Source organism: Gymnoscopelus braueri (assembly GCF_963280865.1).
Source record: "Gymnoscopelus braueri genome assembly, chromosome: 19".
In the NCBI taxonomy this organism is placed as follows: domain Eukaryota; kingdom Metazoa; phylum Chordata; class Actinopteri; order Myctophiformes; family Myctophidae; genus Gymnoscopelus; species Gymnoscopelus braueri.
The window spans coordinates 15,952,218-15,977,604 of NC_137621.1; the positions used below are offsets into that span (position 1 = coordinate 15,952,218).

At 48.3% G+C, this 25,387-nt stretch overlaps 1 protein-coding gene and 1 long non-coding RNA gene across 2 annotated transcripts in view; both read left to right on the forward strand.

Annotated features, from left to right (window-relative positions):
- LOC308075251 overlaps positions 1-25,387 on the forward strand; it is a 497,190-nt gene that overhangs the window by 244,585 nt on the left and 227,218 nt on the right. The window lies entirely within an intron of this gene.
- The window catches only part of LOC308075244 (cysteine-rich motor neuron 1 protein), a 69,914-nt gene continuing 46,195 nt past the window's right edge, over positions 1,669-25,387 (forward strand). Inside the window, exons 1-4 of the mRNA XM_080414962.1 lie at positions 1,669-2,578; positions 8,613-8,774; positions 9,437-9,610; positions 22,716-22,961. Coding sequence (XP_080271088.1) covers positions 2,263-2,578; positions 8,613-8,774; positions 9,437-9,610; positions 22,716-22,961 — 898 coding nt within the window. The 5' untranslated portion in view covers positions 1,669-2,262. The remainder of the gene's footprint in view (positions 2,579-8,612; positions 8,775-9,436; positions 9,611-22,715; positions 22,962-25,387) is intronic.

Here is a 25,387-nt window from a genome sequence, read left to right on the forward strand (position 1 = left end):
CACACACACACACACACACACACACACACACACACACACACACACACACACACACACACACACACACACACACACACACACACACACACACACACACACACACACACACACACACACACACACACACACACAGATATATAGCACTGATAAGTGATAAGAGTTGAAATGATACTGTATTACAACGCTTTGACAGACATAGTGATTGTATTGTTTGAACAATAAAGGGCTGCATGGACAATCTGGAGGCTGTTGAAAGGATGCTGTACATTCACTTGATAGCAAAGTCCATTACAGGATGAAAATACAAATGATCATCCTCTGCTTGACCTTTGTTTTAGAGCAGGGGTCTTCAACAGGGGGTTGAACTCTGAGGATGGGGTCCTCAGAGCTACTACAGGGGGTCCGCCAAATCTTTGTGTGATGCGGAACATTGGCTGAAAATAGCAGATCTATAAGCTCGCAGCACATACTGTATAGGCGTTGTGAGCTTAAGTGCTAGGCATTGTGAGCTTGTAGATCGGCTATTTTCGGAGAGTCTGTGTAGAGTAGATGGTGTAGAGGGGAAAAGAGCGGACCAAGTGCAGAGCCAACGGTCAAGTTGACTAAGCATTGAGGGTTTCAAGATTAACCATCTGAAAATACACATTAAAGGTAGAGTAAGTGATTTGCAATTATTCAAATAATTGCAAAATGGGTCTATGTTCTGATAGTGCGCGTTACTATAGAGTGTCCTGTCCATATAAGGAGTCTCCATGTCTCTCCAGCTCTTTATAAAACAGAAAATGCATTTCGTTTCATTTCCAATTTTATCCAATCAGGATAGAGAACTCAATCAGGATATAGATTAAACAAGTGAAATTGGAAGTGATGACACTAAGAAATGAGCAGGCAAAATTGGAACTGGAACACTATAAAAATGAAGCTTAAAAATTGGTACTTTATACTGATTGGCTGAGATTTTGACACCTACCGGAAAATGTATTTTCTGTTTATTAAAGAGCTGGAGAGACGGGGAGACTCCTGTTACTGAACAAACACTCTATAGCAATGATTACTATCAGAATATAGTGCTTTAACCTTTTAACAAAATACTTTTTGTTTTAACCCAAAAATATCACTTACCCTACCTTTAATATGAATCCAGCCAGCTATCTATGAAATCTATGAAAAAGTCTGCAACACAATTTTATTCAATATGTTATGGGGGCCCTTGCTTCATCTCTCTCTCAGCTAAGGGGGGTCCTTGGGCTAAAAAACGTTGAAGACCCCTGTTTTAGAGTGAGTGAATGTTTCTGCACATGCACTGTTATAACAAGAGCAGATTTTGTGTAACATTTGCGTCATACTGCTGTCATGATATTTAAATGCTCCCCCCCCCCCCAAAAAAACCAAAAACAAAACAAACAACCTCGCAATAATGACGTAATTTATGTCACATAACTGTTTTAGACTGGTTTCAGATGATGATAAAAGTTGCATTCATTGCGCAACGAAAAAAGGGAGGCTTGCCGATATATATCTCTCGTTCAAAATCCTCCCTCCATGCTCAACTTGTGACTGGTCGGTGCGTGTGTCAGTCAAAGGAGAGGAGGGGGACCGCTAATTTCTATATGCATGCATGTCAATTTAGGACTCTCACATTGCTTCTATTCCCCCCCGTGTGTCGCTGCGTGTCTGTGGATCCTCCGCTCTCCTCCACACACCGAGACTCCAAAAACTGCTTGTCTGCGTCTGTCTTGGATGTACAACTACAGGCTTTCTCTGTGACAAGAGATTAGACTTTGGAAGAAGTGCGTCTGTCTGTGTGTGTGTGTCTGTCTGTCTGTCTGTCTGTCTACCTGCTCTCTCTCGGCACTCAGACTGAACCTTTGGATCATATTGCCTCCCATAACGTTGCCTGCTCGTGATTTCGCATCAGATTAGCACACTGTGCCGTGGTGGTGGTCTGTCTGGAGCCTGTACTGTATAGACCAGTAAACCGTGGTGGTCTGACTGGGAGCCTGTGCCTTTTAGTGCCTACTGTAGACCAGTAGGCTTAGGGGGGGCAAAGGCAGTTACGCAGGTCCACAAAACTTTGATCAGGTTTTCGAGAGAAACTTTTTTTTTTTTTTTTTGGGCACGTTTTGGAGTCAGCCTAAAGAAGTCAAATAGACAGTGGAGTTTTATGTGGCTTATTATAATTTGACAGGAGGGGGAAGGAAAGAAAAGAAGAAAAAAAAAACATTGGAAACGCATCGGGATCCAACTTTAAAAAAAAAAAATATGTTCAACAAATGTTTGGTCGCATTGTTGAACGTCTTCTTTCTGGCGCGATCGCTTGAGGCGCACGAATGCACGCCATGTGATCTCAGGACGTGTCCGCGTGGCTGCGATGGTGGTGGTGTCCGCGGCAGCAGCCCGGCGGCCAGGACCCCGGTCAGAGACCCGTGCGGATGCTGCGACCTGCTGTGCGCCAGGCTGGAATGGGAGCCCTGCGGCGGACAGGACTGGGACCTGGGATACTGCGCCCTGGGACTGACCTGCGTCTCCGTCAACAGGACCGGAGCCGCGGTTGTCCCTGAAACTGGAGTGTGTAAAGGTGCGTATCGTATGATGACATTTGCAACCGTTTGTAATTGTTTCGCGCACCGAGCTGGAATCGAACCCCCGCCGGTCTCCGGCGCGGCAGACCGGCAGGTACCAAGCAACAATTTCATTAACATGCAGTGATAATCACGAATCGGATGGGACCTCGTTTATTAGTTGTAATAACTACTTAAACCCCACATGGTTGGTTGAGTGGAGTCCCTCAGGGCTCTATGCTAGTGTCTTTTCTGTTTTACATTAAATATTTTTCGCTGAAAATAGCCAATCTACAAGTGCTCAACGTTGAGAGCTTGTGGATCTGCTATTTTCTGTGAAGGTTTTCCCCCCTAATACGGATGCTGGGGGTTTAAGTGGTTAATGAGCATGTGCATCATCATGGCTGTGCACTAGCCTACTTTGCAATGGACATAAAATAGCCCAATTAGTTGCTATTACACAGTTGTTGACAGTTAAATGAAATTATTTATGTTCTGGTATAAAAGTGGCTTCAGGGCATCATCATCCCTTTAAGTGTCATGATCCAGTTGCCTGTAGCTTTGTCACTGCTGTGCTGGCCACTTGTCTTGTGCACAGAGCAGCTTCCCATGCAGCAGCTCTAAAGGGCTCTTGACTGCCAAGAGAGAGGACTCATGTTCAACTGCTGCTCACTAGTCTCCTTCAAGCCTTGCCTGTTGCCTCGGCCGGTCTTGTCCAGCTAACAGGCATAGCAATAACTTTGGCAACACAGCCGTTGGCACCATGGGCTGCACGTCAGCTCTCGTAAAGTTTTAATTCGCTTTGCTATAATTCGACTAGACATCTCTCTTTAAAAAAAAAAGACAGTGAATCGACCAAATGACCATTTTCATTTGTGTGATTTTGAAAGGCTTGGGACTGTGCACATGGAGTGTCCACCAACACTGAATGGTTCAATTGTGTGCCGTCGTCCGTCCCCCCCCACTTGGATTATGCAGTCTTAATTTGATTCTGAAATAAATAAGCCATCCTTGGCATGGAGGAATTGATTACACAATCAATGGGCTTTAGTTCTGCGTGTGGGTCCCCGGGGCTTGGCTGAAAGATTGCAAAAGTCTCCCCAGCAAGTTTTCATCGGACAAACCTATGAGTTACTGTACACAGTGCTATAATGCTCTCCCGTCCCTCTCCCACTCTAAACAGAAGTAGCTTTCTTCAGGATTTTCCAACGTCTCCACATGGGGGGGTGTGGGGGGGGGGGGGGGTTGCAGGATTTGTTGAGCTTCAAAGAAATGTGTGTGCCTCTGTGTTCAAAGTGGAGGTACGAGATGTTTGAGTGTTTCAAGTCTCTGAACGAGTGAAGGAGCAGCAGTGACCTCCCCCTGTGAGATGAGTAGCTCGGTCAAGGACCCCCGGTACCCTCCACCTGCACTGTCTCCAGACAGCTCCAGAGTGATTTAAAGGGACTGACGGGACCAGAGGAGAGAGAAAGCAGCCCTATACAGGGCGTCCGGACCCCCCTTTTGACCCTGCCCTACCTCCGTCTGCCTCCCCTGCTATGGGGTGGTCCGGGTTGGGGGGGCCCTTGGTCTTGGGGGTATGAGTTTCTGGCCCCTGGGCATCCCCAGGAGATGCTGCTGCTGATTGGGCCTCATTTACAAATGTTACAGGTTTAGCTGGGGGTCTGGAGGACAGAACACCCCACCACCACCTCCATGCTGCAGGAGCCTTTCTGCAAATTAACAGCTTTTGGAAGCGGGCAGGAGAGCTAATGGTTCTTCTGATTGTGTCATGCCTCTGGTCTCATGGCTCAGAGAACTTGGAGCATGCTGCTAAACCCCCCCCCCCCTCCCCACACACAAACACACAGAGATACACTGACACACGCACACTCTCCTCCCAAGGGTTCTAGGTGGGGGTAAGTCAACACCTCCCAGTGTGTTTGCAGGGGCCACAATCGTCAGGCCGCTTGGCTAGCTGGAGGCTGATCCCCGATTTCCCTCCTCGAACCGGGGGCCAACGTCTTAAAGTGATTAGGCTCGCAATCAGGAGTAGGGGCTAAATGTTTCCGCTCTCCTGATCCCTGCTTTTCTGCTCACAGCCTTTACTTTCTCTTTTCTGGGTGGTCATTGGTCAATATCTGGCATAAGGGTAGGTGTCAGGTTTGGAGACATAACAAGCGTTGTGGACCCACTTGGGACTTTCAGTGAAAGGGAAACATTGTGATGTGATGAGTATTTGTGGAGAAGTCGTGGAATTGGATTAGCTGGAAAGCTATAGGAAGCAGGAATTCCCTAACATGGTTGAAGTGAAAGTGAAAGTGACATGCGACAGGCAGACGCTGCTGCCTCTCTCAAGTGTCTTGTCGTCGCCCTCAGTTCCTGCTATCAAGGGAGAGTTATTTATTAATCTCCTCTGTGTGACTATAAACATCGGCTAGTGCCGTGTTGCAAGCTGGATCCTCTCACCATATCCAACCCAGCCACGCTTTCTTTCAGCTCCGCCGAGCTAGTGTAGCAAAACGCTTCGTTTTGACGTTGCTTGCTGCGTTCACGGTCCCGTCCTCCGACACCCTCCCACGCGCTCGCTCCGCTCTAGGGCCACTTAACATACCACCTGACTGGCCGTCTGTCCTAAAGGGACCGGACGCGCTGTCCACTTTACTCCTTCACATGCCGTCCACGTCCTCCTTCCTACTACAGCATTATCTAATGTTTCAAAGACTTCCTTTTTAGCCCGCTATCAGCCAGGGGGGCCTTCGGAGGTCAGCTTTTTCATCCTGGCCCTGGATGCCAAGACAAGCAGTCTCCGCGGCTGAGAGAGAGGGGGTCCCCCGAGACATGGCCGCAGAACCCAGAACGAGAGCCTCGCCAGGCCAGAACCAACTGGAGCAAGTCCAGACCATATCTGACCTGGCCAGACCACACCGAACCTGGCCTAGATCAGATCAGGGTCAAGCCATACTAAACCCAGCTGACATGAATGGATAATGGTGGTTTCTTTCTCTCTAGGGTCAAAGTAATCATTAGTTAATAACAGACTCCCCCCCCACACCCCCACCCCAACCATAATCATTCATTTATTATGTCTGCACCCCCTCCTTCTCCTGCATGCCAGATTTAGCACCCCACACAGAGACAACCACCACCTTCTCAATGAAAATACTCTCCCAGGCAGGCACAGGAAGGCCTCGGTGTGGAAAAAATGTTGAGGTGAGGATCATTTTAAGGTGAAAAGGAAATCATGGAGAACGTTTTGCCTAGGTGGAGCGGGGAGGCTGAGGGTGGGAGGGGGGAGGGGGGAGGGGGGTGTTGAAAAGGCTCTTGTGTTCTGGCTGTCTGGTAGTGTGTCTGGGTGAGCCACAACCTACTGTACCTCTACTGACAAACAGACAGACAGACAGACTCCATGCTATATGGCATTTCAACAAGGGTAAAGATAATATTATTGTCATCCACTCTTCCTTCGCTTTCCCATTCACGTCCCTGAGCTCGGCTGTCTTATGTCATAGGGACCATCAGCATCATTGGGTTTACTCAGTGTCTGCTGGGGTGGCAGGTTGGCCTTAATGTAAGAAGCCCACTACAGTGACTCAACGGCTGCTGGTTCGATACCTGGCACCGACAGGAGGTTGTATTCTACAGTAGCTGTAAACTGGTGAATGAAGGGCTGCTGGTACTATTGCTATTATTATGTACATCGCCCACCATCTTTGCCAAGCTGCCCTTTGCCAAGCTGCCTTTGAGCAAGGCACTGAAACAAAACAAAAAGCTCCAGCAGAGCTGTGCTGCGATTGATCCTGCTTTGACTTTGCTGATGTAATGTACATGGGAACTGTATGGGAATCTAGTTTTCCACTTTCAACCTGGCGTCCCCATTTTGGGTATGTTATTATAGGCGAACACTGGCAAACAATTTCATTTTTTTTTTTTCAAAAGAAATAAAAATAATAAAAAAGCGAAAGAAATTGTGAAAATCTGCAGTTTGTGACGTGACGCAGTCGTATGACAGTGTATAAAGTAGGGCTTAAGTCAAGTTGCGCACAACCTTGAACCGAGCGTCGTACTGTAAGAAGAAAATAACCGCTTGCTGTTCTACAGATGGCAGCTTTTGCAGTCATTCTGGTTTAAGCTAGTACCTCCTGAACGGAAAACAAAAGCGAAGTTTCTTCCAAAACATGATATCTGTTTCGGATTATTAGGAATCAGCATGTGACTTTTATTACTATTTACAGTACTTAAAAGGAAAGCAGTGGCATTCCTTTCCTACCCCATCATTTTGACTCGTTCCATTGTTGTTTCTCCAAGCTCGCGGAGGTTGAAAGGGATTTCTGATGCTGCGAAACCTTCATCACTCACTTAGTCAGACACTACTTGAATTGATTTATTTCATTTGCAGGATAATGCTATGAGTCTCGGTGCAACATTATTTGTCCATCGTTGCATTATTCAATTCTATTGTAGTGCCAAATCACAACAAGGTGTCTCAATACACATTACGTATACTGCAGAGACCCAATGTCCCCCAGTGAGCAAGTATATGGCGACAGTGGCAACGAAAAACTCCCCTTTAACCCACTTAGACCTGGAAAGCCTGTATATGTTGTTAGACCTTTCAATCCGGGAAAGCATCTGTGTCATTTTAGTTGTTACTATACTGTATATCATCACTGTCGGGCAGAAACCTTGTACCTTCAAGTTTCAAATGTGTTTTTTTGTAAACTCATTCAAAATCATACAAGAGTGTCGCTCAAAAGTAGTGAAAATAGCAGATCTACAAGCTTGTAGTATTTTCACTATTTTAAATCGCTTTTCGGTTTTGGACATAGGTTTCCACCCGACCCGATATATAGCAACATGATTTAAAAATGATAATAATTTGAATCAAAAATAGAAGTTTTTCATAAAAAAACATAGGTCAGGATTTAGAAGGTGTTTTTAGAATCGGCCTCAGGTAGCCTCAGCTACGACAGGGGAAAAAAAACCTTGACCAGAACCAGAGTCTAGGGTGGGCAGCCATCCGTCTTGACCGTGTCAAGGCGTAGCAGTTCCAAACCTGCCTCCACATTGTAGACACAGGTCCAGCAGCAGCTAAGTGCATGGTGGGACGTGGACGTGGACGTGGGGGTGGGGGGGTTATTTGGTGTTACTGTGTCTTGGCCTGCTGCCAGCAGGCGGGCAATGAACCTGTGTGACCACCCTGTCGGGTCCCTAAATCAGAGTGGTTGGAATGTGTCTGTGCTCTTTGTATATACACAACGTACAGTATGTGTTTGTGTGTGTGTGCTCATTTGTGCATGTACATGTGAAAGAGACCATGGGGACGCCGATGGGGGACGAGGAGGTTTTATCCTCCGATCCCCTGTGATGTGGTGGTTATTTAACTCATTTGGTATGGGGGGGTAAGCTCTCATGTTTAAGCTCAATAGGCCAGAACAAGTGTGTAATGCATTGGTGTAAATGAGGTATGGCGCAATTGACCTTGAGAGAGAGAGGAGAGGAGCTCCACTTCAGCAGATGGGACGCCCTGGGAGGGCCCCACGCTGTGGGACAAAAACAAACAAATGGACTCAAACTGGCCGAGGCAGCACAGCACGACACAGAAGACACATAGAGGCAGGCCAGCAGCTCTGCTCTTCTAGGTCATTCCGGTAATGATCCCTCCGTGGGATGTGTGTTGCAACAGAAGCCAAGCGCCATGTGGTCGCTCTTTAGCACGTAACGCACGTGGTTCTCAAACATTTTCAAGTCAAGGACCCCCAAATTGATATGTGTTTGACCGCAGATCCCTATCTGAAAAGATTTGGTGTCAAAAATTGTCAAAATTATTGCAAATTTAGACAATGGGAGATTTCTGTTTGGATCGATTGGCTGTCTTCAAAAGACCGAAGTATAACATAGGCTTATAGTGGTTGAAACTGTTCCTCATTTTGCTGGGTGCCCCCTGCTCTTGGCCTGTAACCACCCCCATCCAAGGTCCTCTCATTCTCTTATACGGAAACATATAGGTGGAGTGGACCACCTTGCTGGCCACCATGTATGTCATGTTAATTCCTTCTGAACCTCCAACAGCGCTCCCTGACTATCCGGAGGCGGGCCTGGAGGACGAACGCTGCCCCTTGATGACAGGCTGCGACAGAGCCGGGGGCCAGTGTGTGTGCGATGCACGGCATTCCTGCTTAGGCTCCTTCACCTACCCAGACCAAGAGACCTGCCTGAAGGCCAGTAAACCAGGTGAGTGCTCCCCCACCTGCCACAATTACAGACACACAAATTCACGCAACTATGTACCCACCAAACAATTTGGAAAACCGCCGTTGCGACTGTGAGGCCGATGGACATCACTATCAAGCGACCACTTTCGGACCCATCCCCGTGATGCAATATACAGATGATACAATACCGTTATGTGAAGAGATATGTTTTGAAATTGTGCAATTTCTAAGCAAAAAAAAAACCCTCCAGAAATGGCAATTTATCAGTTGAAACAAGGTCCACGTCAGCCCCACAGATAGACGTCATATCGACGCCCTGGCCCACGTTGTTTAGATGGCCAACGGATGTTGGAGTGTTTGAAGGGTACGCACACACACAAAACCCAGGCACAAGACTTCCAGTTAGACAGAAGGGGAAGAATGCCATCCATTGAGAATAGTCAATCCATAACAGATGTGGCTCTTTAGGTGACTAATGCGAATTACAAATCATAGTGATGACACACATGTTCAGGGTTTGTCTAGTGCTGCCACACTCACTCTTCAGTGGTGCCATTGTCTGTGACTCACTGATCACTGTGTGTGTGTCTGTGTGTGTGTGTGTGTGTGTGTGTGTGTGTGTGTGTGTGTGTGTGTGTGTCTGTGTGTGTGTGTGTGTGTGTGCGCACATCTGGCTTCCAGAGGGTCGGAGACACGAGCACCGGGAGAGGCACAGGGAGAAGTTTGTGGGGCCTTCCAATCCGGCGTGCATGTTCTCTGGATGTAACCTAACAGCTGAGGGTTGCGTGTGCGAGTCCCAGAGCTGTCACCATCACTTCTCCCACATCAACCGCAGCCAGTGCCAGGAAGCCGCAGGTAACCTTCAAATGACCCTTGCAAACTACAAATGGCGGTGGCAACCGACCAGCAAATGCTTGGCAAAGCTATTTAGCTACGTTTTGAGATACGGGAGATTGATATCAGAATCTGAAATGGATTCACCCTTGCTATGTTGCATTTACATAACAGCATTTTATCTTTCCATTTGGGTTCCATGCGGAGTATCGACATTGACATAAAGTACACTACTGCTAACTGCTGTGGCTCATAGGCTTTTGGCCCCCCCCTGATACAAATCACCTTGAGGAGAACACAGCATGCTATGAATTTGATTTCCCAGACAGTGCATACTTGATCTTATGCACCGTTGTGCCTGAATATTTACACTTCAATGAGTCACTTTGCAGCTGGACTCATGCTGAGAGTCGGCGCTACCTGTGAAAAATCACAGGGCCATAGGGGCCTGGCACGTAGTGTGGTCCACTGCACTTTCTATGCCAAGTTGCCAGCATCCAGACAGAGCAGGGCTGGAGTGAAAGGGGGAGAGAAAGAGAGAGAGACAGGCGAGGCGAAGCTGATGGAAAGAATGAGTGGGAAAGAGGGGGAAAGAGTAAGATTGATGATGCCCGGAAGAAAGACCAGTGTACAGAGAGAGAGAGAGAGAGAGAGGGAGACTGAAAGTGAGAAAGTGTGAAGAGACAGATAGAGCAACAGAAGGGAGACCGTGTCCATTAATCCATTAAGACCTGGAACGCATCTATGTCACTTTAGATTTCTTTGGCTATTCAAAAATAGCAGATCTACAAGCTCATAGCGCGGCACCGAGTGCCGCGCTACGAGCTTGTAGATCTGCTATTTTTGAAAAATCGTGTTTTTTTTTTTTGTTTTTTTTTTCAAAAAACTGTTAGGATTTCCATTTTTTTTAAAGAATCGCCTCAGGTCTTAATGGGTTAAAAGAGACAGATTTGCTTGTACCGTGGATGGAGACATGAAGGGCTGGAGGTCCTAAAACACAATGCACCGTGTGTCTTAAGGCGTAACTGTATATAGCGTGTCAGATGAGCGCTCGCCCCTCTGCCAAGAGTTTAGCCGGGAGCAAAACCCCACGAGTGATACCAGAGAAGATGCAACTTAGGAGGCGGTCTGGCACCGCATGCAGCGCTTCGGCTCGAGGCGTTCATTTAAATGCGGGGCTTCAGAGAAAGTGGAATACAGAGAATGTGTGTTTACCCCGTCTCCCTGAGCTGTCTCACTGATTGACACTTCTAAGGGAAGAATGTTGGCGTTGTGGGGGCGTTTGTTTCACTCTGTTGAGTGCGAGGTGTTTGAGAGACGGACGGGTCCTGAAGTGGAGGTTAGCTCCCAGACTGACATTTACAGAATGAGAGCATCTTTGAGGAGAGTGCCATTAAGTGAACTCTCTGAAAACGGTGTGTGTGTGTGTGTCTGTGTGTGTGTGTGTGTGTGTGTGTGTGTGTGTGTGTGTGTGTGTGTGTGTGTGTGTGTGTGTGTGTGTGTGTGTGTGTGTGTGTGTGTGTGTGTGTGTGCTTGTATTACTGATCTTGTGAGGGTCAAATGTCCCCATAAGTATAGTAGAATTTGAGAAATACACATTCTAAATGAGGACAATTTTCCTGGTCCTCTGCAAGAGAAATGTTTGGTTGAAAGAGATTTGGGGAATTAGGCTTAAAATTAGGAGAAGATTCTTGGGATTAGGCATTTAGAGGTTGGGTTTTAGGTTGTGGTTAGGGGTAAGGGTTAGAGTTATGCCAGATTTGTTCTTAGTTCTTTCCGGTATCGCAACAACTAGAATTGGCAATCGACAAGCTCACAATGCAGTGCAGCGAGACGCGTTGTGAGCTTGCTGTGGAGTTTGTTGTTCAGCTTGTTAAAGCTGCTGTCTTAAAGTTTTGATGCCCTCAAAAGTATAGTAATACAAGTGTGTGTCTGTGTGTGTGTGTGTGTGTGTGTGTGTGTGTGTGTGTGTGTGTGTGTGTGTGTGTGTGTGTGTGTGTGTGTGTGTGTGTGTGTGTTGGGTAAGTTTCATCTGCTTTATTACTCAACAAGCCTCCCCATGCCAGAAAAAGGAATCTGGACTCACTCATGGCACGGTTCTGAAGTTCTAGGAAAGTTGTTCAGCTCGACACACGACGGCAGACCATTCCAGGCCATGTGACCAAAAAAAAAAAAAAAACCCTGAAAGGTTCTCCCTCTCATACGTGATTTGCCGACATTTCAGTCGAAGTACGCCGCTTTGGACAGACAGTGCAGTAGCTGACTATATGGCTGGCAAAACGCCATGGAAAAAAAAACGTCTTGAGATTATGAGCTCTGCAAAAAACAACAACATAGGGTTACAGAACATTTATAGTTACTTCTTGGCTCAGAGTCGGGATGTTTGCACTCAGCTGTTTGCTCGGGGGAAAATCCCCCTAGGAAGCATGTTCCTAGTACATTATAGTCTTTGGCTGAAGACTGTTGTCAGTTACGATACATATACTGTGAATCTGGTATGTTTCGTAACTCCCACCGTTCCCAAAGCCGGAGTTCCAAAGGAGGATGACATATAAACGCACACTGCCGAAGACCGTAAACAACATTTTTCTGCAGCTTATGCGTTCTCACACCCCCGCCCTCTCTGATGGCCTCTCATTAAGTAAGAGGCCACACTAACGCACCCAGTGGGTGCATGAGGAGTGTGTCGTGTGTGTGAAGAGACACGCACACACATGTGCATGCTTACGTGCGTCTCTGCACAGATGTGTACACACGGTGTGATTACATACTTCGTACGACAAATAGCAAAAAAAAACGACATACCGGTAACTGTAGATTGGCATTTTTTTTGGGGCACAGAAATGTACACATTATTGACATATTTGCCCAAAACAGAGACACTAGGGGTGTTTAACAAAGTTTTAATGAACCCATTAAGACCTGGAACGCATCTGTGTCATTTTTTGATTTGAGCTAAAAAGCATTCTTTTACACTTTGGCTATTCAAAAATAGTAGATATACAAGCTCATAGCGCGGCACCGAGTGCCGCGCTATGATCTTGTAGATCTGCTATTTTTGGAAAAATCTTGAAAATGTGTGCAAATCTTTGAATATATATATTTTCAAAGCGAACATTTTTTACTCAAATCTTTGCTTTTGGGGGTCCCTGGAACAAAACATTTTGAGATGGGGGTCCGCGGCCAAATACATATCATTTTGGGGGCCTTTGACATGAAAAAGGTTGAGCACCACTGACATAGAATCGGCTTCAGGTCTTGGAATGGGTTAAATTTGGATAATATCAAACATAAATATGAAACGTATCCGACAGTGTACATTTCCCAAAAGGAACGTGCACATGCTGTATTGAATTCAGTCTGACCAGAAGCAGAAGCATGTCCAGCTGGTGATGAATGACTAGGAAGAGGGGGGAGGGGGGGGGGGTTATCAAAATCAAAGGCATGGATCCCTGCTTGAACCCTGTGTGTGTGTGTACATGTGCATTGGTGTGCTATGTGCTTGTGCCAACATATGAGCCCATGTGTCTTGTCTGCATCTGTTTGCGCATGTGCCTGCGTGTGTGCGTGTGTGTGTGTGTGTGTGTGTGTGTGATAATTATCTTGTTTATCTAGAAGTCTAGGCAGAAATCTCACCATTGTCTATTATCAGTCGGTACTTCCTCTACGACCCAGACTGCGGGGACTGTGTGGTTAGGATCTTATTAGCTTAGTGGCGGGGTCATTTTTGGACTCTGCAGTGGCTGGCGGTGAGCAAAATGAGCATCCGCCCATCCACCGTCCCCCATGGAAACAAGTGGTTATTAAACCACTTGCTGTGTCAGAAATGCTCCTTCAGCGCGTGATGGATGGATGGATGGCTAGGGCGCATTACACGTATACATCCGTGCGACGTGCGTACGTACCGTTGTAAACTCTGGGACTACCCCCTCAGCGTGAGAGCCACAGCGATCATGTTGCCTCTTCACACGCAGCGAGAAATGAAAGCGGAGCTTGTAGCACGCCGCCACTCCAACAAGCCTCCTTTAACACATTAAGACCTGCGGCCGATTCTACAGACGTCTTCTAAATCCTAACAGTTTTCTGAAAAACATATGTTTTTTATGTCAGTGGTGCTCAAACTTTTTCATGTCAAGGACCCCCAAAATGATGTGTATTTGGCCGCCGACCCCCATCTCAAAATAGTTTGTTCCAGGGACCCCCAGAAGCAAAGATTTGAGTTAAAAATGTTCGCTTTAAAAATATATATATTCAGAGATTTGTACACATTTTCACGATTTTTCAAAAATAGCAGATCTACAAGCTCAAGAGTGCCGCGCTATGAGCTTGTAGATCTGCTATTTTTGAATAGCCAAAGTGTAGAATAATGCTTTTTAGCTCAAATCTAAAAATGCACTTACGTTGCAGATCTACAAGCTAGTAGCGCGGCACTCGGTGCTATGGTTACACAGATGCGTTCCCGGTTTTAATGGGTTAACCATTGATTTGAACATAGCATCCCCTGTCTGCACTCCGGGCTTGTAAACACACACATGGTAGTGGTTTGGCTTGGGTCCCTCTCAAAACCCTCTCTCTTTCTGACACACACACACACACACACACACTGGTACACTCAGCCCCCCCCCCCACCCCCCTCCTCTGTTTTGGCTTGGTGTGATCTGTTGATTTGTTTGTCAGAGACTCCATGCTTGAGCCTCGTCCGCTGTTTATCCCTCTGTCTGTTCAAGGTGTTTGATCACCTGAAAATGACCTCCTGTATGTTTGTGAGGCTGTGATCATCACCAGGCTTTAAACACCAGGTCACAGAAGAAGAGCTATGAGATGACAGTAATATGCTCGTCTTGTATTACAGAGGAGGATGTTTCATATAAGCTCTCAAAGGCTGTCATAAGATACGTTATTGGAGTCGCAGAATCGCTGCCAGACATCTTTTAAAAAGGCAGCTTCTGGGCTGAGCTGGGGGAAGCATTTGGTAGCTTCTCACTCTCATGATTTACATATTTCATCTGCTTTTGGGGGAGTTGCCCATGAAGTTGATTCACGTCTCTCGTGCCATGCCTCAAAATAGTCTCTTAAAACAACACATGCACAAAAAAAAAAAAACAGTAGCTATGGTGAACAGAAGGACTGTAGCTCCTTTGCAGGCCATTACTGTGCTTTTTTTTATGGCGAGTCGTTTATAAGAGGGCGTGCGTTTGCTTGTCCAGGGATAATTTCACGCTGGCCACATGAAATCTGAGTTCCACATGGGAGCCAAGGCGTTATTATACCCAGTCTTGTTAGCCGTCCAAAGCATTGCAGGTCAGCGCGGCCAAGCTCCTCAAGAGGTTAATACTGGAAGTACTCAGTGGAGAATATTTAAAGAAGCCCCATTACAAGGATGAGGAAGTTCACGAGGGTTTTGGTCAGATGCGGGAACGGTGCCCGCCGCCATGCAGGAACAGTGCCTGCCACTGAGCAGTTGGCCCACCTGTGCCACCTCAGCCTTGCCTGCATCTGTCACCCCCCCCCCCCCCTCCACCCACAACCCCCACCCTCCCAGCCCCCTGTGAAAAGACTGTTGGTTCTGCTTGGCTGCAGCTTCTTTGTGGCGGCAGGGCTATTACTGGGGGAGCCAGCCAGACCACTGGCTGGCATGGGGTGCGAGATGTCTCAGTGCTGGGTGTTTGCATGTCGCCTGCGGAAGCTGTGGCCCCGTTGCGCGCCCTGGCGAGTCCGCCCTTTTCCCAGTGTGTGCGTGTGTGTGTGTGTGTGTGTGTGTTTGGTGAGGCGGCAGCGATTTCAAAGAGGAAACAAAACACAGCTTGTGTGGCAAGTTTGGACAAAGAGCTTCCCCGCGGGGCATGTTGGGATCCCTGTCAGCCCACTAACAGCTCTCGGTCAGCCACTAACCACCAGGCCAGCTAGCCAGCCAGCTAGCCAGCCAGCCAGCCAGCCAGCCAGCCAGCCAGCCAGCCAGCCAGCCAGCCAGCCAGCCAGCCAGGCAGCCAGCCGACCAGCCGGCCAGCCGGCCGGCCGGCCAGCAAGGAGAGGCCAAGACACACATGTCCTTAACGAAGCCTCAGGCCCTGCGAGGTGAGCCCCGGCCCCATTCGATAAACCTGCGCCTTAGACTCTAGCAGACCAAGTTATTGAGAGCAGCCTCAACCGCACTCGGAGCCTCTAAACCTGGCCGTGGCCGCTGACCAAACGCTGATCACCGCAGCCGTAACCTAAGCAAGCCACTGTTGTCGCCAGGCCCACTGTTCCTATCATCATCCATTTCTTGTCCCTTTTTTTTTTGTTGCCTGAAAGGAAACATTTGCTGTGTGCCAGCATGCTTACATAACTACCTCGCCTATTCCATAATCTCTTAAGCAGCTGCCTGCAGCCCAGGTCTCCCGTAGACTTGTTATTCGTACATTAGTTAACCAGCAGGAAGGGCTGAGTGATGGTTTTCAAGTAGGACATGATCTGAGGCAGAGTTCATCTAAAGAGCACCTATTTTGGCCGTACGCTCCTCTTGTGATCTCTCTCTCCCTCCCTCTCTCCCTCATATATATATATATTTTGGAGCAGACTAGTATTCCCATGCGTTCTGTGCCAGATCTAACCCTACAGACAATGGCCTTACAGAGCCGTGTCAGAATACTCCAGCTCTGTTCAGCCGACATTGTGGGAGAGGCCTTTCAGCCTCGTCTGCGAGATCAGCCCTCACTTTCCACCGGCCCAATCTTATTGGACATCTGACAGTAGAGGAAAAGGGTGTGTTTCCAGGGACAGCATGTGCCTGGATGCACTTGTGTGCACGCACGCACGCACGCAGTCACAGCACATATGTACACACACACACACATGAATAAATCTGCACATGCACACATACAGTACTGCACTGTACTGCAGACAGATGGACGTATGTTCACGTGAATGCATACAGGCACGCGTGCTCAAGTAACTCGCTCACCCCGAATACTCACAGCTGCTGCAGCAGCAGCAGCAGCAGCAGCAGCAGCAGCAGCAGCAGCAGCAGCAGCAGCAGCGAGCGAGCGCTGCCTGGGACACAGAGATCACGTTTTCTCGTCTGCAAATATCTAGTCACAGTGCGAGAGAGCGAGGCGTTTAGGGAGGGGACGCAGGCTGCTGCCTGGCTGCCTCGCCGTTCTAACCATAGTGTGAAGTTCCCACTGAGTGTGCTTCTCCCCTGTGACCCCGTCTGCGCCTTCTGGCCTCGACGCTCTCTCCGAGAGCAGCTCTATAGCCTTGCTCTCTCTATCTCTCTCTCTCTCTCTCTCTCACACACGGTCACACTTGCATGCGCGGGTACACATAGGGGAATAATACCGACTTTCTCGGCTGTAACTGCTGGTGGGCAGAGGGCCAGGCCCCCACAGCTTTACGTGAGAGAGACGGCCCTGATGTGTCCCCTTTGCGGAGCAACTTTATAAAACCTGAGGACGGACCAGAAAACCCACGGAGGGCAGCTGGACTGAGACAGCTTTGTTCTCCGCTGACTGGTTTCCAAAGTCATTCGGTGAACAGAACTCACATTGTACGCTTTTTTTTTTTTTTTCTTTCTTTTTTCCATGAGTAAACTCGGGCTGTCAACACAGCCTCCTCTGCCTGGCCGAGCCGCTCTGGTTCGGCAGAAAGACTGCCTTCCTTGTGCCCCCGCTGCCTCTGAGGGAAGAAAAGACACATTTACAAAGACGGTGTTTTTCTTTCTCTCAATGAGCTGCTGAGTTGCCAGAAATATGCATTGTTTACACAAGAGCCCATTCTGTGGTAATGAAGCAATTTCCGCATCCCACCTCTTAGGGCCGCCTTCAGGTGTGTGTGTGTGTGTGTGTGTGTGTGTGTGTGTGTCTGGGCTAGGGTTGGGATCCGTTAACGATTCCGGATACGCGTCCCTCGTAACGGTCAGATTCCTTAACGGTTCTCTTTAACGATTCCTATAAATTAAAAAATTTATATTTAATTTTGACTTAATTCTGACAAATTCAATCATACATACGGTATTGCATACATATTATTGTAGTGGTTCTAAAAGTGAGGTCCAGGGGGGACCCTCTGGGTTACTTGAGGGGGTTCCAAATGGACCCTTACAGGTCTGTAACTCCGAGAGTGTACGAATGGAGCCAAATGGACCCTCAAGAGTTATGGCGGTCCTTGAAATTAAAAAGTTTGAGAACCCACTGACAGTGTAAAATAAACCGGTTCCGGAAACGGTTACAAATATGATGGAACCGATTCCGGTTCCTCAATGTTGTTGGATCCGGTTCCGCATCCCAACCCTAGTCTGGGCACGCATAATGTGTGTGTCTGTCTGGTGTGTGTGTGTGTGTGTGTTGATGTAAGTTATACAATGAGGTCAAGGGTTGCTAGGTTTGACGTTTCATGCCATCTCGGCAAGAGAACGCGCCGGGCTAATCTGGTGAGTGAGAATTTATCAAGCATGTCAAATCGGGTCTTTGTGTGTGTGTGTGTGTGTGTGTGTGTGTGTGTGTGTGTGTGTGTGTGTGTGTGTGCGCGGCTACGCGCGCTGGAGAATGGCCACCATTGTGATAGTGTGATTGCTCCTGTGGCCTGCTGACTCGCTAATTACACACATTTATGGCTCGGAGATCGAACACAAACGGGAACGGGGATGGAATCCGTCCACAGACTTGACTTTTTCCATCCTCTTTTGTCCGACCGCCGTGCAGATGGGTGTCCGTGCTTGAAAATTATATTAATTGGACCTCCAAGGACTGGAGCGATTCCACGGACGGGCTACGGGCTCCATTCATTTGAATGACAATGGCGTGTCTGCCAGCTGCTTTTCCCAGTTTGCACTCCAACCCCGGGCCATTATCATACGTGAATAATCGAGAGGGTAATCAGCCTTCTCCCGGGCACATACAAAAACACAGAGAAGTGTTATTCAGTGCCCAAACATTGTGCAAGATTGTCCCCCAGGCCCATTTTCTACGGTTTGCAACAGGCTCAAGGTTTTCATATGCAAAACCGGTTTTCAACCGAGCAGCGTCGGGGTCCCTGTGTGTCCGACTTTATAGCAAGTAAAACATTCTCCAATCAGCCCCTTCCAACTGAAGTTTATTTAACTCCCGCATAGGATTTAGGCCAAAAAAAAACGTTAAAAGGGTTGTATGGTGCCTTAATTCAGGGTACCCCCCCCCCCCCCATTTTCTATGACACTATTCAGCAACAAAGTTTATCAATGAGAGCTTTGTGGCGGGCCTTAGTGTTCCAGGTCGCCTGAGCAAACAGTACAGTACAGATACCTCACACTCTCGCTCTATTTATCTAGGGCAGGAAAAATCCTACCATTTCCTTCATCCACAATTGCATCTGCCAGACGTCTCACCCCCTTTAAAAGCAGGAGTACACGCTCAAGGTCAACGCAGCTCCATCATCTCCCGTCTATTCTGGGTCAGGCAGACATCAAAAGGACACTTGACCGGAATCATTGGGCTGGACCAACATGCTTAAGCTCATTTGATGGGTTGCAAAAGTATTACTATGCTTGCGAGGACACGTTTTAACCCTAAAAGCACGTTTCAAAGCGCACGTAGACGGGGTTTTCACGCGCGTCAGGGTTGAGGACGTTCGTACAGGACAGTGTTGCCATGTCCGCTGATTGTAAGCGACTTTGAGCTTGTTGCGTTATATAAATATTGGTAGTTGTGGGTTGTGTTTTTTTTGTATTTGTCCCTATGTCAGCCCACGGTTCTTACGGACAGTATGTATTTCACTTAAAGGAGAATACCGGACAAATTAAGTGTTGTCTTTGATGTCTCGTTACTCACCTACCGACGTGAAAAGTGGCGTTCTTTTTTCCCATAGATTCCCCTGTCGTCATTTTTTAAACCCCCTCCGTTGTCATAATGGGAAATGGATATGTCATAATTTAACACTGGATGCTTGTTTCTTTCCAGAACCTGGCAACTCGTGTTGCCAGGTTCTGGAAACAAGCAACCAGTGTTAAGTCGTTCGCCATTAACGGTGGCGAAGCAGGAAGTTTCAGCGCATGTTTGACTATCATGAGACTCCACAATGACTAGCAGTAGAGAAAAAAACAACTTTGCATCGGTTATAATAGACGAATCTCCCTAACCCACGCGCTCCCATTATGACAACGGAGGGGGTTTAAAAAATGACGACAGGGGAATCTATGGAAAAAAAGAACGCCACTTTTCACGTCAATAGGTGAGTAACGAGACATCAAAGACAACACTTAATTTGTCCGGTATTCTCCTTTAACACGTGTGTAACAGTGGTTTTCAAAGTGGGGTTCCGGGGTCCTTGAGGGGATTCCAGGGGGTCCTCAGCTAAATTGTTGATAGTTATGAATCAAATGGGCCTTTAGAAGCTCCACGCAGCTTCAGGCTGATAATCAGGCTGGTATTCTGTCTCTCCTATACCTACAAAAAACTAGGAAATGATGTAGATCTCAGGATCCACATATAAACGGCGTTGGTCCCAATGTGGACTTCATGTGACCGTCCTGTGACGCCAGGGATTATTGGGCAAGGTTTCAGTAAGATCACAGCCCCCCATTATACAATCAAAAATATTTTAAATATGTAAAACATGGCAGTGTTTGGCACTACCGGGGTCCAGCGGTTTGCGAGATTAGACAGACAGACAGACAGACAGACAGACAGACAGACTCTGGTCTGGAATCTGGTCTCAGGCCATATGCACAGTGGATGAGACTCAATATAAATCATTTCCACCTGTAAAATGCTTCATATAAGAGGGGAGAGGATAACATTGACTTGAAAAAGTCACCTGGAGTCAAAACGTTTTCCAAAGATCATCTCTAACTACACCTTTGCCCAAGGACTAAATGCCAGTAACCCCCCCCCCCCCCCCCCCCATCTGGGGGTAAAATCCAGAGGGATCCTTTTACATGTCTTCAAAATGTCAGGGATGAGGCACACATCCTCTGGGAGAGTCGTGTTGCGCAGCAGGAGAGCCGAGCGACTGCGAGAGAGCGCCAGGTCTGGGAAGACCATCAACAAAACTCAGCTTCTGGACGAGCCACCGAAACCCCAAGCGCTGTTTGTTACGCAACGTGGCCCCGGCCCATGTCTTTTCCCTCTCTCCTCAAAAACCATATGCAATGCGAAGATTCTCAAGCATTCCTCTCAAGTAAATCATCATAAGCTCATCATACGTTTTCATTTTGCTGGCTCACGAGGCAATTAGTTATTTATGAGCTTTGCGGCACTTCCTCTTGTAAGTGGCCCGTCGACGAGTTGACGACCCAAACTAGCTGTGCAATTACCAGATTTCGCCGCGGCCCTCATCCATCATCGTGCATGCGGCGGGTTAATTCTACCCTCACACACTCCCTACCCTTCCTCTCATCTTTCAAAGCTTGCCCCGACTGTGTGTTTGTGTATCAGCCGCGCTTTCAGCAGGGGATCTGCAAAACGACTTAGACATTTAAGACAATTATGGGACAGGACGCGAGTCTGCTCTCTCCACGATCCCTGCTTCCCTCTGCCCAGCGCTGTATACATTACAGTGACACACAGAACCAAAATAAACACGGCTCTTAGCTGTGGGTAATCCTAGCTCAGAAAGGTAGCTACTGTTCTTCTTGCACAATGTAGGTACAGAGGGGCACTCTGCTTTACTTTTCCTGAACAGGCTCCAAAATATACCCCCACCCCCCAGCTCTCACACACACACACACACACACACCCTGAGCCCCTGATCCCCAGAAATTCCCTGTTTCCCCTCTAGCAAGGGGTATCGCAGCTATTATGCGGGCTCTGGCAAACAAATAGACAAACACCTCCCGGTGTGTTGAAGTGAAGGGGAGAAAGGAAAAGGCTCTGTTGAAGGTTGTCTGGTATTAAAACCACGTTCAACCGGGCATCCCTATTTTGGGCATGTCATTCATAATGTTTGAAAGATGAAAAACAGAAGCGAATACAGCAGCTCGTATAAGCTCAACACGTGGTGATGTGGTGCATTGTGGGCTTGTAAATTGCCTATTTTCGCTGCATGACACGTATTCATCATCGTACAACAAAAGTATGTACGATGGAGTGCTTGGCTTAAGTGGTTAACAGTGACGTACTGATTGTGATAAATCCCACCTCTACACTCCTATGGGGAAGGTTTCCAGTGGTGGAAAGTAAATATTTGAGTACATTTACTCAAGAACTGTACTTTTGTACTTTTACCCAAGTAAATTTTTAATTCTGGACTTTTACTAGTAACAGAATATTTCTATATTGCAGTATTGATACTTTTACTTAAATAATTTGAGTACTTTTTCCACCACTGAAGGTTTCCACGTGGAACTTTTGTCTACTGCTGCGGTTTGTGCTTATTCTCGCCTGTTGACCACAAACAGCACCGTCGGAAAATAAAGAAAGTGGTTTTTATTTTAGCGCGCGAGGGAGCCGTTTGGAACGTGAGCCGGCCACGCCGCGCCACGCCGGGCGAGATCAAAGGCCTCTGGACCGGATGTGCAGGGAGAGAGAGAGTTGTCGTGTCTCTTGACAGGATGCTGTAAAGCTGTCACAGGCCTAAGGGGGGCTGGAGGGGGGGGGGTCGGAAGGTTGTGGACAGAGAGTGTGGATGACTGTGTGTGAACTCAGGCTAGGTTGCAACATGAGTAGAACTGTTCCAAAGATACTCAGCTAACACTATGAGGGAGGAGGGCCGCGCACGCACGCGCGCGCGCACGCACGCACGCACGCACGCACGCACGCACACACACACACACACACACACACACACACACACACACACACACACACACACACACACACACACACACACACACACACACACACACACACACACACACACACACACACACACACACACACACACACACACACACACACACTCTCTCTTTCCCCTGGTCGCTCAGGGAACAGTGTTGGTACTGTTGGAAACCTGACGTTGCTTGAAGGTGGTGTTACAGTGTGCCTCACAGAGGCTTGTTATTGTATGTGACGCCAAGCCTGTGTGTGTGTGTGTGTGCACACATGCGTGCCTGTGTGTGTGCATGCACAAGTTCGTGTCTAAGGTTGCCTAGCTGGCCTGTTTGGCTTGTGTGTGCAGAAGTATGATCCTTATCTTTAACGCGTGTGTGTGTGTGTGTGTTTATGCGTTTCAGAGGAGCTGAGGTGTGCCGGGGTGACCTGCCCCGCTCCGGCAGTGCCCTCCTCCTGCCCCGAGGGCTCCGTCCTGACCAAGAGCTACACGCCCCCTGCCGGCTGCTGCCCCTCGCTGCCCCCCCGGTGCACCTGCGACCCCCGCGGCTGCCACCGGCCGCAGTGCCCCGGCGGACAGCGCGCCGTTCCGCTCGTCCCGGCCAGCGGCCGGCCGGGGGACTGCTGCGACGTCTTCGAGTGCCAGAAAGGTATATTCTGCTGCTATTACTGCACAGCATGCTACTGTATACAATACACGTGTATGTAAGACAACATACATACGGGCTCCCCCCGTCGAGAGAGACGGCGCGGCGCGTGTGGTTTTCGTCGGGCCTCCGGCGGGCGGTTTACTTTCATCAGAGCGAGCGATTTCCTCCCTGTGACCAAACATCTGAAAGATGAAAAGGAGAACCTGATTACCGTGGGGGCTGTTGATCTGTCTGAGCCTTCCACTGTTAGGAGCACACAAGTTCAAAGACTTCGGGTTCTTCCTGAGGGCGTATCCTCTCCGCAAATTAGATTGCCTGAGGGGATATTAGCCGTAATGGGTCACATAATACAGATTGTTTGGTCGGCCTGAGTGCGTGTTCTCACCTCGTGAGGAAGAAAGAGAGAGAGAGGAGGAAGGGGGGGGGGGGGGGGCGGGGGCATTATAGGAAGAGGAGGGAGGGAGGGGGGGGGGGAGAGAGCAGCTGTTGGATGGCACAGCCAGGTCTCTAGCCAGGGTTGCCAGATCTGATTATTATGATTTCCCCGTAATATTTTATTTGAAAATAGCCGATCTACAAGCTCACAACGCGTCGCATCGCGACGCGTTGTGAGCTTGTAGATCTGCCATTTTCAAATAGCTGATGTATAATGTTAAAGTGCTCATGTGGCCCATAGTCGCTTCTCTTTTGGGCTGGTTTTCCTAGACCTGGTTGCTTGTTTCTCTCACAGAATCTGGCAACACTGTCTCTAGCTCGGAAGGAGAGAAAAACTTGCGGCGCTCTCTAATGTCCGCCCGCTGCCCCACGCCCTTCAACCGGGGGGGCCAGGAGGCAGGCAGGCAGGCAGGCAGCGGAGGGGGGGGGGGGGGGACCTGCGGCGTCGGGCCTGTTTACTCTGCGTTCCCAGCAAATATTCGCTGTTTGACCAACAGAACAAATTCCCATTCTGGGCCCTCCGTGTCCATAAATGAGCGCCGTGTCCCGGAATTAATGGACTTAACGAGCCCAGTGACCAGAAAAGTGCTTAGGGCTACGAATTTTGCTCAACAGAAGTGCAGTGTCAAAGGGTTCCCGTCTGGTCACACGTCCACAGTGGACCCAGGTTCAACAGTTCATCGATGGGAATGCTTTTTATGTGCTCCAGTCTGCCAGTGGTGGAGGGTAATCGAGTCAGGCAGGCCGACGGAGGCTGAATGGCAGCCGTAGGGGCCAGAGGATCAGTGTTTTGATAACAAGTGTCTGCTGCTCTTTGGAGCCCGGGGGGCTTGATGCCTTTTGTTGCTGCTCCCTACCATCCATTACGCCTGCGTGACTGCGCCCCCCCCCCCCCGCATCAGAAAGGCCCCACGGACAGGGGGACAGCGGGGTGAAGACGTGGCATCAAACCCCTGTAGTCGCCTCTGCAGACACCCCCCTCCTCCCCCCCCCCCCCCAAACCCCCCCCCCCCAAAGGCCCGCCACATGTGTTCAAAAATGTTGAATTAGTGAATTCTGGCGTGCCTGGTTGCTCAAGAGAGTTGGTGCTGGTTCAAATCTGAATCTTGTCTCGTCTTTCTTCTAATAATAATAATAATAGTGATAATTTAATAATAATGATTCTGTCCCTGCCCTTGGTTTTGTCCCTCTCTACACTGACCTATCTCAAAGAAAGCATAGTGTACGAACTGTCAAATATACTTCTTATAATACAATCATTTAACCACTTAAAAGTTAAACCCCAGGGGTCTCTGGACCCTAGGCCCCCTCCTTTTTCCCCCTCTACTTGAAATCTCTTTGCCGAAAGTAGCAGAACGCTCGCCCCCAGAATAGGGACGCAGGGGTTCATGTGGTCGAGAACGCTCGCCCCCAGAATAGGGACGCAAGGGTTCATGTGGTTGGAAAAATAACGAGTGAATTCCACTATCAGACACACCAACACCTCTGAATGTGGTTCCGACGGAATCCTGGCCCTGGACCTCACTTTGTTTTCCATAGATCCTCTGGACAGTGGTTCTCAAACTTTTCCATGCCAATGGACCCCCAAAATGATATGTATTTGGCCGCGGACCCCCATCTAAAATATTTTGTTTCAGGGACCCCCCAGAAGCAAAGATTTGAGTTACAAATGTTCGCTTTAAAAATATATATATATTCAAAAGTTTGCACACGTTTTCACGATTTTTCAAAAATAGCAGATCTACAAGCTCATAGCGCGGCACTCGGTGCCGCGCTATGAGCTTGTAGATCTGCTATTTTTGAATAGCCAAAGTATAAAAAGGTTAAAATGATTGTGATGCTATATTACCACATTTTGCTGGGGACCCCCTGGTACCCCCTCAAGGACCCCTGGGGGGTCCCCGGACCCCACTTTGAGAACCACTGCTCTTGGCTATAATGGACGGGTATACATTTAGTCAGGGTCAGTGCGATGTGTGTCGTACAATGAC